General features: G+C 34.4%; 2 protein-coding genes across 2 annotated transcripts; both read right to left on the bottom strand.

Annotated features, from left to right (window-relative positions):
* Window positions 1-2,417: 2,417 nt before the first annotated feature.
* Window positions 2,418-5,858, bottom strand: LOC143563946 (uncharacterized). The gene is made up of 4 exons (XM_077051363.1): window positions 5,557-5,858; window positions 4,555-5,471; window positions 3,762-4,412; window positions 2,418-3,070 (listed from the first exon to the last, which is right to left on the bottom strand). Exons 1-4 carry the CDS (start codon window positions 5,856-5,858, stop codon window positions 2,418-2,420), a joined length of 2,523 nt encoding a protein of 840 aa, XP_076907478.1.
* Window positions 5,859-6,930: 1,072 nt separating this feature from the next.
* On the bottom strand, window positions 6,931-12,611 carry LOC143563953 (uncharacterized). Its single transcript, XM_077051371.1, has 10 exons — window positions 12,424-12,611; window positions 11,949-12,055; window positions 8,707-8,803; window positions 8,504-8,634; window positions 8,316-8,400; window positions 8,089-8,224; window positions 7,783-8,000; window positions 7,561-7,681; window positions 7,096-7,161; window positions 6,931-7,005 (listed from the first exon to the last, which is right to left on the bottom strand). Exons 1-10 carry the CDS (start codon window positions 12,609-12,611, stop codon window positions 6,931-6,933), a joined length of 1,224 nt encoding a protein of 407 aa, XP_076907486.1.
* Window positions 12,612-15,813: the final 3,202 nt, after the last annotated feature.

The following is a 15,813-nucleotide window of genomic DNA, read 5'->3' on the forward strand; positions in this document are numbered from 1 at the left end:
TTGAACAAGTTGGTTTAGAACATACCTCGGAGAGCTGATCTTTAACATCTGCCATGAAAGCTTTTTCTTCTCCGGTAACCTTCTCACTTTCTTCAGTTTCAACCTTCGCCAAATTTGCCTGCTCAAAAGTTTCTTTAGACAGCAGGTTCCAGTTGTATTCACCATCTTCTCTGGACATCATGGCACTATAATCTTTTCTACCCTCACTTTGCTGTGGAGACCTACCCTGACTTCGTTCCACACGCTCATTCCTGCATTCCTTTGCAAAGTGACCGTTTTGTTGACAATTGTAGCATCTCACCTTTGCCTTGTCAAACCCCGGCTTTCCACCGACAAACTTCCTTCCCGTCTTTCTCATAAACCTTTTTACTCTTCTCACGATCATGGCCATTTGCCATTGTAAATCCATTTCTTCCATATCGTCAGCATTAATCTGATCGTAATCTTCATCCAACATAGCTGGATCAACAATCTTCCCTTGAATGTAGTTCTCATAGGAAGCAATGAAAGAAGCATAGAGACCAAACTGCTCTTCAGCAGACTTGACACTCATAGGCATCTTGGAGTAGTTGTTGCTGGGAGAACTTGGAGAGCAACTACTCTTGCTTACCTGGGGTTGAGAACCACTCGATCCAGCTGCTACATAGCAAACATCCCCATTTGTGTTAACTGACATATGCCCCTCATGTGATGAGTTGGGGCCCGACTCTCCCTTTGTGTAGTAGGCAGCAGATTCAGTCTTCGATCCTGAGCTAGTGTTGACTTTAGCTCCATACATACCTGGATCTTGAACCTGATCCATAGGTGTCTCTTTTCTGACCATGTTAAGCTCAAAGGTTCTGAGCTTGTTGACTGCCGTTTCAAGATCATATGTGGGAAAGTCATTGTCTTCCCTCATCAGCACAGTGTACATCTCCCATTTTGGTGGGAGAGCATCTAGAAGCTTCTCGACTATTTCTTCTTCTCGGTAGGAAATTGAATAGTTGCTCAATTCAGTCATCAGATGGTAATATCGAGTGATAATATCATCTAAGGATTCATTCTTCAAATACTTGAAGACTGAGAACTGGGTTTTGAGCAATTTTATCTTTGAAGCACGAATTCCTACATTCCCTTCAAATCTGTTCTCAAGAGCTTCCCAAAGCTCTCTTGCTGACGTATACTTTCTGAACGTATGAAGGATCTCTTGAGGAAGATCCATAGTAATAGCAGCATGAGCCTTGCTCTCGGCCTCATACATCTTTTTCTCTTCTTCTTCCATTTTACTATACTTTTTAATTTGATCACGACCTTCATACTCCATAACTGGTGGAATATAACCATCCTGGATGCATACCCACATCTTCGCATCCTGGTATTTGACGTACTATATGAACCGATCCTTCCATGCAACGAAATCGGTTCCCTTCAGCAATCTTGGGGCCTTGGTAGCTAACCCTGCTTCAACTTCCATCTTCACTAACTCAGAGATGTTGATCGACGACATCTTTCCCGAAAAGTAAGAAACCTGAAAAATTAAGAATTTTTTTTTTTTTTTTTTATATTAAAGTACTGTAGGCGAAGTTACTGATAACTTCGCTTGAAGTAGGCGAAGATGTAGAGAACTTCGCTGAAGAACTTCGCTGATAACACTGCTGATTAACTTCGCTGATTCTTAACTTCGCTTGAGGTAAGCGAACTTAAGAGGTAGGCGAAGTTGTAGAGAACTTCGCTTGAGTTAGGCGAACTTGAGAAGGTAGGCGAAGTTGTGGATAACTTCGCTTAACCTTATATCTTCGCCGAAACCCTACGCACAGTGACGGCAACTTCGCCTGATGAACACGGAAGATTTGCAGATCTGTAAATCGGATTTTAACGAGGTTTTTGACGGTGTAAAGGCTTGAACACGATGGTAGGAGGTAAGAATGATCAAAAACACAGAAAACACGTCCCGCGAATAGTCGAAACGGGACGATTTCTACACCCGCGTGAATATCCCGAACCACACAATCGAGCAAATGCTCTGATACCAATTGTAGGTTCCCTGGACGGATCACACGAGATATCTCGGTCTACTCAGGTGCGGAATCCCTGCGTAGATCGTTACGAGCGTAGAAAGCAAACCAAACAAACACACGAATAAACCGAAACACGTTATATATTAATAACCGAACTCACGTGATATGAATCACTGATACAGACTCTCGTCCTCACGTTACAATGAACTTAGATCAACTCGATTAACTTAAACGACTAACTGACTAACTTAGCCGTAAGCTGGTATATAAATACACGACAACTTCGCCTGATATGTTCAGGCGAAGTTGTCCATAACTTCGCTTGTTCAACAAGTTCGCCTAGGCGAACTTGTTAACAACTTCGCTTAAACAAAAACATAAATAACATTACAGACTCGATTACAGACACTAGACTATGAACTACTGACATTCATGCACCAACAAACTACCTTTCCTCCAAATAGCGAATTTGACTTTAAGACATCTTTGCAAGATTTGTCCAGCCTGAAATGGGTGTTTGTGGGTCATTTGGGCTTCATCCCAGATTATTAGCTTTGTTTTCTCTAATAATTCGGCCTCATCCAAACCTTGTTCCATTACGCAAGATGAGTCCTCGTTTAGGTTAATCGAAAAATGAAATCTGGAATGTGCCGTCCTACCTCCAGATAGCAATAATGATGCGATTCCAATTGATGCAACGTTTAAAACAATATTACCTTGGGATCGTATGGCTGAAGACAATGTCTTCCATAAATATGTTTTCCCTGTCCCACCGTGACCGTAAACAAAAAAGACGCCACCTTTATTCTGCTGTACGGCTTTCGTTATGATGTCAAAAATAGTTTTCTGCTCTGAGGTTATCAATGTAAATAGGTTTTCAAATTCTATTCTCTCAGTTTGTTGATCGTATGATTGCTCGTCTAGAACAAGGCAATTATTGATAACAGATAAGGACTCTTCATCAGGGAAAGGCATTGTCTCATACCTTGTTAAACTTGAGTTGTTTTGTTGTAGGATTTTCTGGATTTTGAGTAACGTAAGATTCTTGATTTGGTCTTTAGTTAACTGTAAATCTGTAAAAGGTTGTTAGTTTTTTTTAGAGTATGACGCTTAAAAATAATTAGAAGGTAACATATATTGATTAAACACTAATGATATTGCGCTGTTTTATTTGGTTGTTATTGGTATGTGTTTTGGATAGTTTAATAAAACATCATGTAATTCCATAAATATTGTTTTTTAATTATGATTTGTTAAAAAAGTAGCATATACTCGGTGATTTTATTAGCTTTCTTTGCCTGTTGAGGATGTCGTCAGACAGAAGTTTCCAGGTGCTGTTCCATACGTGCTCGGGCCTAGAGAGGCTATCGGTGGACAACATTGTAGCAAACAATGAACACAGGTAAGCACCTATTCCGGCAATGCTTGCCTCTTCAATTCCCTCAATGTATTCAGTGTCATCGTCTAATAATCCAAGGGAATAACATACATCTCTGAAAGTAGGGTTAACGGTACGTATATCTTCAAATGTTTTTGGTCCTTTCACTCTGTTTAAAAGGACCCGTAAAAAGTACGCTTCTCCAAGGGCGGGTGATACTGCATGGATTCTACCAATAGAAAATCCCTTCTTTCTTCGTTACCAGCCGCGCGGTTTGTCGTGCCAAACGAATTTCGTCGGGAATTTTGAATAAGTTAGTTTACGTGCTTCCCGATCAACAATGTTGCATTTCATCCACAATTCGAACATTGAAGATGCAACGGTACCTGTTTTTTCCAACACATTATCAATATCGTGGTCGGTACCGTAAATCACCTGTTGTTTACCAGGAAGGTGGAAAGGCAGTCTCATAACCGCAGGTATTCTATAATGGACATCGAATCCGAAAATACGCCACGACGCCTCACACGCTGAAATATATCGACAGTCATAGAACTCTTTAATCTCGTAAACATTACTATCCGTGTTCTTTTCACCCTCTCCACTGTTAGAGAAGTACACAGTCGCACGATCAGGGCCTTTGTTTATGTATTTGAATAGGTACTTGATAGACGACCCCTGATTGCACCATTCGATGTTTATGTGAGCCTGGTATTGTTTCAAAAGTTTCTTGTTGTATGGTACGACGCTTTGGTTATCAAGATTGACGTCTGATTTTTCGACAACTACGCCTGAATCGCGTCTTCTGTATAAAGGAAAGCCATCTATATCTATTGACGTTTCATCTTGAAACTTCTTTGGGAAGTTTTTGGAACACTTGTTGTCTATAACGCACAAGCATGGCTTGTTATAATGTGCGCAAGGACCATGCATCATCAACTCAACCACAAGGTTGTATAATTCAGGATCTTCGTTCTTATCAGGAATCTCGGCGCTGATGTACGGATCGACATGCTCCACGTTTGGTAGTATGTCTTCTTTTTGCATAAACAGACAAATATGGGTGTGAGGCAAACCGCGCTTTTGAAACTCCACCGTATAAACAGCCGTAGAAATACGAATAATATATTAGCATATGATTAATTCTTTTTGTTTTATTAAGATGTATTGTATTTGTACCTGCTTGAACTTTTCCAAGGATATCTCCATGCTTCAGGTCTTTCATCAAGGAGTCAAGTTTTATTTTAAATAGCCTGCACAATATGTCTGGCCTGTCATCTGCATTAAGATTTTTGTCTTGAAGGAATCTTTTGACTTCTGGCCATTTAGGATTGCATGTTATTGTAATGGCATCTAAATAATTTTGCATCATGTACCGAGCTCCTCCTGTAAATGAAGAGGGTAATATGATACGTTGTCCTACGTTTGTGACATCCGAACGTCCCTGTTCCTTTAGAGATTTTAGGTTCTCAAATGTTACGGACCTCCGTTCTTTTTGTTTACTTCTTATAAAACAAAGCCTTTCGCTTTCAATCATCGTGTAACCATCAACCAGTAATTGTTGGAATAGCCTTCTTGAGTATAGAGTTTTTGAGAACTGGCCGACCCTGTCTTGAATCATATACGCAAACCATTCTCTCATTGTAGTATAAGGTCGTTTGCTACTGTCGTTGTTTTCAACTCCTCTATGCTTGATTTGAGTTCGGTAACCATCTTCACCATTAGGATGTAGCAGCGGGTACTGAAGAGGAACGTACGAAGGATGTAGCTCATTCATATATTCTAATTTGCCTCCCACTTTGTTAACAACAATATCACGTGGCTTGTACAACTCCTCGATGTCTCCTACAATTAGTGCTGCAACTTCTGAAGTTGTAGGAAGATTGTAAGTTCTGCCATCTTGTTGCCTGTTACATATAAGGCGTAGCTTAAGATCCGTAACAGGCTGTTGCTTATAAACATCTCTTGCCATTCTATAAGTTTGTACTAAAACATTTTGGCGATCAAGCATTTCTTTCAACCATATAATAATCTTAGTATCCAGCATCTTTTCGGCAGCTAATGTATTGGCATTGGTGTCTCTGATGAAATTACATCTATTAGTATTAGTATACACAGATAAATATAAACGTAATCCTTGGTTTGATTTAAAAACTGAAAATGGTTAGATGATATGTTTACCTGAAAATGGTTTGTCTGTTTTGAATTTCGTTTTCTGTATCATATATGTAAAGCTGTGAGAACTTTGGCTTCGTCCCATCCTTGGGTAACAGACTGCTAATAGCATGATAGTTTTGACCGCTCATTTTGAACACGTAAGGAGCTTTTCCTTTATTAATTGACGAGTCAACCTTCCCTCCCATAGAAGTAAAAGAGAACATGGATTTGTAGCGACTAATGTTTTTCAGGAAGAACTTGCTTTTAGAATTATTTGATTTAAATAGTTCTTCATACTCTGGGTCCCAGTAGCTCAACAGCGCCATTATGACAACACAAACTATAAGTCTCTTTTATTTCTTTTCGTTTGCCTCTTCTAGCCTTGTCGTCCCAGAGTTTAGCGTGACACATCTCACACACAACAGACTGGTCTCCATGATCTAAGTAATCTGTAGTTAAAAATTTAAAAATGATAATTAATACTAAATGTGTGTTAATTAATGTAAAAGCATCGCATAAGTGAACCAACCTTTGAAAATTCCATTAAATTCGTTATTCTCGGGCATACAACGTTCCCCTCTTCGCTTGCCATCCATTTTTATTTTCCTAGTTATACGTTTCTGTTTAGTCGCGGAGATGTCTGTTTCAATGCCTAAAAATGTATTGGAAAAACGTGTTAGTAGTTAAATCAACAAAAGGTAATAAAGTTTAAAGTTTAAGATACCTATGTTTGAATGAGTAATTGCAGAAGTTCCGGTACTAATCATAGCGTTTTACTTCGATGATGTGGCCGTATTGGACATTGAAACATGTTTTCCTCTCCTGAAATCCAAAATTAATTTTCTTCTCATACGATTTACTTTTGCTACATTGGTAGAATTAACCTTTCCTCTTTTTGCATCCAAAAGCAACTTCCTTTTAAAACGATTCATCTTCTTTATTTGAGTTCCTAAAGGTAATATTAAATTATTTGTTGATATAACTTAGAGCAAAACATAGCATTGTTATTAATCTTATTTTTTAAGTTGAATTGTATTACCATTAGTAGAATTACAAGTTTGAGTGTTGAATATTCTTCGGGTAGTAATTTCTACAAGATATATAGGAAATAATGTCAAGTCAATTGCAATGCAAAATTGTCCATGAACGAAAAATAAAAAGTACTTAAAGAAGCTTGAAATAACCAAATAAAAACCAATCCAAAGTTTTACATAGTTATTAAAAAATAAAGACGATAATTTATTTCTCCTTTTTAGGTGTTAAGAGGTGGTTCTTGCCAGAATCTTGAACTTTTGATGATCTTTTTTGTTTCGAAGTTGACTGTTGAGGTACGCTATCAACATCATACACATCTTGGACCTTCCTCTTTGCGGTTTCAGCATTCTTGTCCTTGTTTTGTTAGTTGACAGCTGATGCCTTTGATGTCTTTCTTTCCAAAGGCGTGACATCATCATCTTCAATAATAACAGAATCCTAATAACAAAATTTAAAGTTTCATAAAAAGCTTTATAAATTATGTGTATACTTGTACTCGTTCTAACAAAGTTAATCTATACTGCATACCTTATCAGATAGGTTTATATCAGGATGTCCAACGGAATCTTCATTACTTGAATCTAAAGTTGGTTCCTGAGAATTTTGAACACAAATAATCATATTGTTTATGTTATGAAATACGGTATGTAGTAGATATCAGAAATCTTAAACATGTACAAACCAAAACCAATAACTTAATTAAGAAATATCTTACCAGATTCAATTCATGCTTCTTTTGCAGCTCATTTATTATGTTTGGATCTTTGGTAAGTCTAAAAATATTGTAGGAAGACCCTTCATTCAGTAGATTGTATTGTTGAATGTTGATCTTAAAAGCGAAAATTTGACCCTCAATATCGTGTCTCTTTAGGAATTTCTTCAGTATTAGCACCACTCTGTGCAAAAATTTAAAATATTGATACTATAATTATCATTTAATTGCAAAGTTATACCATATATTGAAATGCTATTTTATAGTATAACAAAACTTACCTCTACCAATCTCTTAAACAGATCCATAGTAGTAATCTTGAACATGGGAAACGCTTGTCCTTCCCATAAAGTTAACGACAGTGATCCAGTTGAGTCTTGAACATCAAAGGGGACTCGATACCTGCATTAATGGTGATTAACGTTGTTAGACAATAACTATATTATCTTATTATAAGCGTAAACAGTATTTATGTCTATCATCAAACGTTATTGTTCACAAACCTGGCAACTGCATCTACAATAGCATTGTTGCATTTTTGGCTGCCGCATTTATATGTTCCTTTGAATTGATTCAACGATGTCTCCCCATCGATCTCATCTTCATGGCTTACCTTGTTTTCGGTGTTCAGCGTTGTAGCACACACTTTACAGCCAATATAGTACCAACGACTATAGTTAGATGCTGGCATTATGGTTCCACAGACGACAACTTTTTTGGTCTAAAACACATAAACAGAATTTATAATTTAGAATGGTTATAATAAAATTGCATCTATAATATATATAAAGATAACGGTTAAACATTACTGTTCTTATATTTTCAACTTCTCCATTATGACTGAACTCCGTGTCATTAACAAATTCAGCAAGAAACGAATCCCGAATAGTTGGTGGGCTTAGCAAAGCGCTTGAAGACGGTTCAGAGGCAAGCATTTGAACCAAGCTAAAAATAAACATTAAAATGTTAGCTAAACGACATATGCTTGAATTTAAAATATGGATTTTATTTTAAAAGTTATTTAAAGCTGTTTTACCTGTTCTTAAAATCAACAATCTCTGGGATTTCTTGATTAAGGATTAACTTCGCAACACCGTTTGCGTTAGAGATACAAGGTTTACCTGAAAAACGATAACAACATTGATATGAATATGTAATCCAAACTGTTATAAATATTTTTAATACAAATTAACACGCTAATAGTAAAAAATAAATTTTATTAACTAACCATAAAAAGGTTTGTATACAGCAAAGCGTAAAATACAACCATCGCTGCTTCTTGTGGATTTTGTTCAATGTAAGATAGAATTTGTGTTGCATACGAATTCCATAAAGTGATACCGATTTTATTGCCACTGAAATAAATATATAAAAAATGTTACTAACAAGTTTTCAATGCATAATTCTTTTAGTATGAAAATACTTACTTGCTTCCATATAAGTCGATATCTAATAGTTTGGCAAGGACACCGTTTTTCTTTATGATATCTCTAAATTTGTCATCTTGAATAATTCCAATAACATCTGTTCACAACATAAACAAAATAATAAATGTAGTTATTAAATGCGCTAAGTGATAAATCAAAAGATATCAACAAAATCAAAAGGAATAAAAATAACACAAGATCCAAACTTAGCTATGTATTGGTTTTAAAGTACACTAAAAATAATATCTAATTTATTTAAACTTTGTGGAATTTATTAAAACTTGTTTTTAAATTCATGAGGAAAATTCAATCGCTTTTGATAACTATGAACAAAACATTAATTATTATTATTATTATTATTAGGTCAATGTGAGAGTCAATACAAATCTAACATTAAAACTTGGTATGTAAATGTACTAACCAGTACATGTATCAGCAGCGATTGTTCCAGAAAGCAGCGTGTCAATGGGTGTAAAGTTGAATGCGTTAATTTTGCCGACAAAATCATCACATAGTTTTTACATCAGTCGTCTTGGAAAAATTTACTCTATGTGAGTTTTTCACATACTTGTACAGATCAGCATAAGGTACAAAACTTGCTTTTGATATTTTATACCAACTAGATTCTTTTATCTTGTTATCAAAGGAGTTTATAAGTTGCTTTGGAATAGAAGCATGAACTTTATTTCTCTTAAAGAAACAAAAAGTAACACATATTATCATTTATTTGGTACAAAACATAATGTAATTATTATAGTTATAATCAAGACTTACCTCTTCGTCTTGTAATATCAAATCCAAAGAAATAACAATAAAAGGTTTGTCAAGTACATGGTTTATCCACTTCCTTATCACCCTTACTAACATAACTGATTTGTCATTAGCATCACCAAGATCATTCAACATCTTTAAGTTTTTGGTATCCATTCTATAAATAATCATTTAAAAGTTATACATATAAAAAAACCTAAAATAAAGAAAACTAATCAATCCAAAAATAATCAATCAAAAGCAGATCACTAATAAAAAAATAATTATTATCATTTAAAAGTTATACATAATTAGCTTCTAAAAACTGAGTTCAACAATTTCAAGTCGGGAAGGAAAAAAAATTGGGAATAACAAATTAGTAATGGAGTGCAAATCATTAAATCTGGTTTAAAGATATATTTTTCTCAAATGCTCAATCGAGTTACATTCTAAAAAAATATTAATCCAAGTTACATTCTAAAAAAATATTGGTGCAACAAAGATATACTGGCATACATGTAAGTTATACACAATTAGTTTCCAACACTTCAAAATAATAACCAAATCAAACTTAAAAGGTTATTAAATCAAACAGTAAAATTAAATACATAAACAAATTAGTTTTACCTGTTTTAAAAAAATCAAAATTTCGTAAACATGATAGGGATTAGTTATGTCTATGTTTCAAAATTCCCCTATAAAAAAATTGAGTTGTTTTGAGGTATATACACACTTATTCCAATTTTTAATTGACACAGATAATCATACATCATAATATTCCAACAATTAATCAACAGCTTATTTCAACTGTTCACAAACTCCGTACAGTACAAAACCCATATAAGTAATACAAATTCATCAGAATATATAATATCCAAACCTAACTAATAAACTATGAATTCAGACACCTAAGCATATAACATCACATTTATGCATCAACATCATATCATATCACATATTACAACAATTAATCAACAGCTTCTTTCAATTGTTCACAAACTCCGTACATCAACTAATTTAACTATAATAAAAATCTAACATACCGTATGTAGCTGGATTGAACGATTTGCTTTGAACTTGCAACTTGTATTGGTGGATGCTGAAGAAACAAAGGTATCGATGGCTGTAACAGAGGTTGCGATGGCTGTATATTTATAATGATTACCGTATATGAGTTGTATTATACTTATAATAGATAAATATACACCCTAGATTAAATAGGGATTTGAATTAAATTATTATTAAGGAATATAAATTATTTAAATTATATTCAGCTACAAATTAAATTTAATACATCTCCTAAATCTTATTAGAAATTGTTTCCAAATCATATATATTACGAGGATATGACTAAGACTAAAATAATAATATCTATTAATTAACATAATCATACCTATATCACCAAATTTATCAAATTTATGTTTAAAATTTAAACTAATAATAGTTAAAAAAGTGAATAAATAACATAATTTGACTTTATAAAGTCAAAATACCATTAATTAATAGCTGCAAGTTACTCGGATGAGTATATATAACTTCGAACCAAACCCGTTTCGACCGGTTCAATTAATTTCAACCTGCAAGTTACTCGGATGAGTATATATAACTTCGAACCAACCCCGTTTCGACCCGTTCAAATTAGTTCGTTTGGGTCAGAAATAAAACTTTACCCATATCAGCTCATCTATGTTTTGAAAACATAAACCGGTCCAACACACGAACCCATCCCGACCCGAACACGTACATAGACATAAACGTACAGTTAACACGAACCCGTCACGACCCGAACACGTACATAGGTATAAACGTACAGTGACTATGTATCATTAACTCCCTCACAAGATCAGCTCATCTATGTTTTTAAAACATAAACCGGTCCAACACACGAACCCATCCCGACCCGAACACGTACATAGGCATTATTTAAATGAACGTTTGTTAAATCAATATATTAGCATCACCAAGTTATACATTATATCTTCTTGCTTTAGTATTAAAATTAATGTATAACTTGTTTTAGTATTATTGTTTGCACATGGCAAACAAAGTTGTCATATCGATTATAATGAAATATGAAGTATAGAAGTTGTTTGTTTCTAAATCTCCATCAAAGAAAAAGAAGTTGATTATTTAAAACACAAGTTGAAAACATAATTGAGGGATGACATACAAAGGAGCCGGGGGAGATAGTGGAGATTAAAGCAGAGTTTCTTTTCAAAGGGAATATTAAAAGTATATATGTATATATGAGGCTTCTTCAGTTATAACATCAACTAATTTAACTATAATAAAAATCTAACATACTGTATGTAGAAGGATTAAATAGGGATTTGAATTAAATTATTATTGTTGTTGAAGGAATATTAATTATTTAAATTATATGCAGCTACAAATTAAATTTAATAGCTTGGAAATACAAATTAAGATTTTATATATCCCCAAACAGATTTACAAATTATAAAATACAAATAAAGATTTTATAGAATAATTACCATTCTCCGAGTTCACAGCCTTGACCACTAAGTTTTTTCCCACCCCATGGAGCTTGAGAGAAGCATAGTTGTGAGCAGTTGACCCACAGAATACTTGCCTCAAAAGCCTGCGAAAAATAAACAAAATTTTAAACTATTTTGCTACAATGACCCCAAACACGACATAAAAGCAATCATGTATATGTTCTGCAGTCATGTATAATAAACATATCGTGTTTTGGTTGATCTAGCTATGTTTAAATCATAACTAAATTAGAGCATATAGTTCAATTTGACATAATAGCAACTTTCGAGCAATTCATGCCATTAACAGGCTTAACAGTCTTTTTGGTAACATCACTCAATTAATTCGTTAAAATAAAAAAAAATAAATGAAGCCGAATGCCACTTAAATTATGAAGAATATCATGACAAAATTCACCAGTAAAGCAATTTTCATAAACTGTGGACCCTATACAAATAAAACACGCATTACCCTGTGATAAACGACGACGACAGCAACCGCTGAAGCGGCCGTTTGGAAACCCTAACCATAACCGTAAGCTGATCCGACGGAAGCAATCCAAGCATCGTGGAAATCGTCTGCTTCATTGAATCCTTCGCGGCATCCGAAACGCCTTTCGAGATCACCGACCTATCCAACGGATCGATATTCTTCAGCATATTCGCGATAACAGAGAACTGACAGACGGGTTCTTTCGGATTTTTCCTGCGTCAATGATACATCGATTTGATAGAAACTGTGACTGCAAAAGGTTAATTGAAGGTAGGATTAAAAGAAGATTTGATAGAAACTATGACAACAAAAGGAGTCTGTTGGGGAAAAATGTCGATGAACAATGTTTAAGGTTTGGTGGTGGTAAGGAAGGGTAACAACCCATGAACATTCAAAATAATCCATTGAAGAAAGAAATTAGTCAAGCTTTAACAATATTAATTGTAGATTTTCACATAATATAACATCCCTAATTGTTCAAACTGAATAGCTAGCTGAGATAGGCGCTCATAATATATGAATACATAAGAGTAGTATATTATGTATAATGAAATTTGAAGAATTAGGTGAGTGTAACCGTTGGATTGTGAAGAAAATGGTGAATTGTATTTGAGAAACAAACCCTAGGTCTGTTGGAGAAGGCCAAAGAACGCAGGTTTGAGGAGAAGGGAAAGGGATAAGGAGGTATTATGACCCGTGTAAAGTTAATGGGGAGTTATCTGGGTCAAACCAGGTAAAATCAACGAGAGTTCACCGTTTTGAAATTAAGCAATCTGGTGGCTTCCATAAATGGGGGAGCGATCATCTCGTGACACGTAGGATTTTTGTGTCTTCGTTTATATATATTATAGATAATACTAATTAACAATTATTATAGTTTTTATCACCTTAAAAGGGAAAGGGGATTTAAAGAATTATAAATTGATGAAAATACCCCTCATCTGGATGAAACTTTAATGACTCGTATTGTTAAAGGTTTATCTATTGGACCAAAATAGTTAAAAACAACAAATCACATGAACCAAAACAGGAGTTCTCTCATATATTCGAGTTGAGATTGAATAGTTAGTTTGTTTGACCTAAAAAGTCAAAACAGTTTACCAAAACTTCATATTTGTCTTGGAACTAAATGAACTTGATAAATAATGATCAGGTACCCAGGAATGAAAAAGGGACGTAGCTGTTGTCATTTTAATACTGCTTTTCGGAAACCCGGTGGCATTTGCAGGCATAGCCGGTTACTCGACGACGGTTATGGGGTGGGCGGGTGCTTGTTTATGGTGAAGCCAAGGCGTAACACCAATAATATGGGTGGGCGGGTGCTTGTTTATGGAGAAGCCAAGGAGTAACACCAATAATATGGGGTGGGCGGGTGCTTGAACTGGATATGTTAGAAATTGAGTGGCTAGTTCTTCAATGTGATTACAAATGCCTTGAAGGCAAGTATATTTTGTTTTGTATTTTGAAGTACCACGAGTCCTTGTTTTGTATTTTGTTTTGTATTTTATTGCTTAATTAATGCTTATAAATTTAGAACCAAAAATGCAAATGTAACCATTATATATATATATATATATATATATATATATATATATATATATATTAAAAGGCATCAAGCGGTTATCTCACATCAATTAATGTTCATCAACAGTTAACAAGATAAACCAATAAGCTGTCAACACGTGTCTAACATAATTCGTTTTTTCACATGGGTAGTTACAGGTTATTTACAAATTTTGAAGCCGGGTGTACAATTGATAACATCATTCTTTTCTGAAGTTGCTTTTCTTCAACGTGTTGTTTGATCTGTTTGTGCATAATAATTTTCACCCATGCGTCCCCCCACAGCTTCCCTTTCTTAGACCATCTCTAATGGTTGGTTTTTGTTGGTTCAAACCAACCTAAACCATTGAAGTGGTTGATTCAAACCACAATCCAAGTTTTAAGGTTTGAAAAATCAAACCATCAAAAACCACCTATTATGGGTCCCACACATCTTTCACCACACATACACACACATATATATATAGATCCATATTTATATTTATAAAATATATTAAAATATTATGCATATACATATTTTTATATTTATTTAAAAAATAATGTATTTTTTTGTTTGTTTATTTTTTATGTAACGGCTAGTTTAACGGTTAAATTATTTAATGACTAGTTTTTTAAAAACGCCTAGTTTTTTAACGATTTATTATCTATTTTACAACACTTAATTCGAATAAAAAAACATGACAGAAAGTACTAGAAAAAAACACGTTACAAGAAGTCCTAGAAAAAGGTTACAAGAAGTCCTAGACATTACAAAAAATCCTAGAAAAAAAAACGTTACAAGAAGTCCTAACAAAAAAAACCGTTACAAGAAGTCCTACTCATATAACCCGTGTTTCACCATTAATTTAAATAAAAATTATAAAATTAAATATTTAATAGTATTACAAAATTCTTATTTAAGTAAATGTAAAAGTAAGTAATGATGTGGAAATATAAAATGGTCTGAGAATGTATAATATTAGAGTAAAATTGTGGTTTTTAAAAAAGCTGGTGTCGCATTATGATAAGTAGCTTGTTTAAAATCATTTTAAAATGATGTACATGGCCGTCTTTTCTTCAACGACTGCGTCACTCTTTATCACTTTCCGATTATTATTCCGTTCGATAATCAGGAAGTCGCCTAACGGTAATGTTTTGCTTCATTTGGAAATTCAGAGTAAGTTTACTGAGTGAGTCTGACGTGTTTGATTTCACGTATTGTACTAATTAAATTAGGGAGGCAAGCTATAAAACCCTAAATCAGTTTATCACTTCATAGAATCTTAATCGATTGGTCAGTGTATCATCTGTTCGATTCGCGTGCTGGACTCGAGAACGTTTCAATTTGTTCTGATCGGAGGATGCCTAATTCGTAACAATCGAAAGTGGAACTATGAACTCATCCAAACTCGTATTAGATTTTCTTGGGTTTTTTCCATTACCTTGATTGATTTCACTTATCAGCTTTATGTTTTTTTTCTTTTTTTGTTATATACTGTAAAAGTAGGAAGAACAAAAAGCTAGACAACTGTTGGTAGACTTTGTATTAGTACGTTTTGTTATATCCCAGTTTCATACCTGGTTGGTTTGGGATTTGCATGTTTTTGATTAATTTAAAAGGGGCAATTAGTTTTCAAAGGCATGTTTATTTTTCGGCAGATTAGGTCTGCAAAATGGGCTTTCTATGTGCAGTTGGGTCAACGGGTCCAAACTGCCCGGTTTGGTTAAAGGGTCAAAGCTGCTTGGGTTGGTTAACAGGTCCAAACTGTCCGGTTTGGTTAAAGGGTCAAAGCTTCTTGGGTTGCTTACCGGCTTAAAGGTTGTTGT

This window comes from Bidens hawaiensis, unplaced genomic scaffold (assembly GCF_021521415.1).
Source record: "Bidens hawaiensis isolate Kalapana, Puna unplaced genomic scaffold, B.hawaiensis_p1.1 tig00001206_1, whole genome shotgun sequence".
Classification (NCBI taxonomy): Eukaryota; Viridiplantae; Streptophyta; class Magnoliopsida; order Asterales; family Asteraceae; genus Bidens; species Bidens hawaiensis.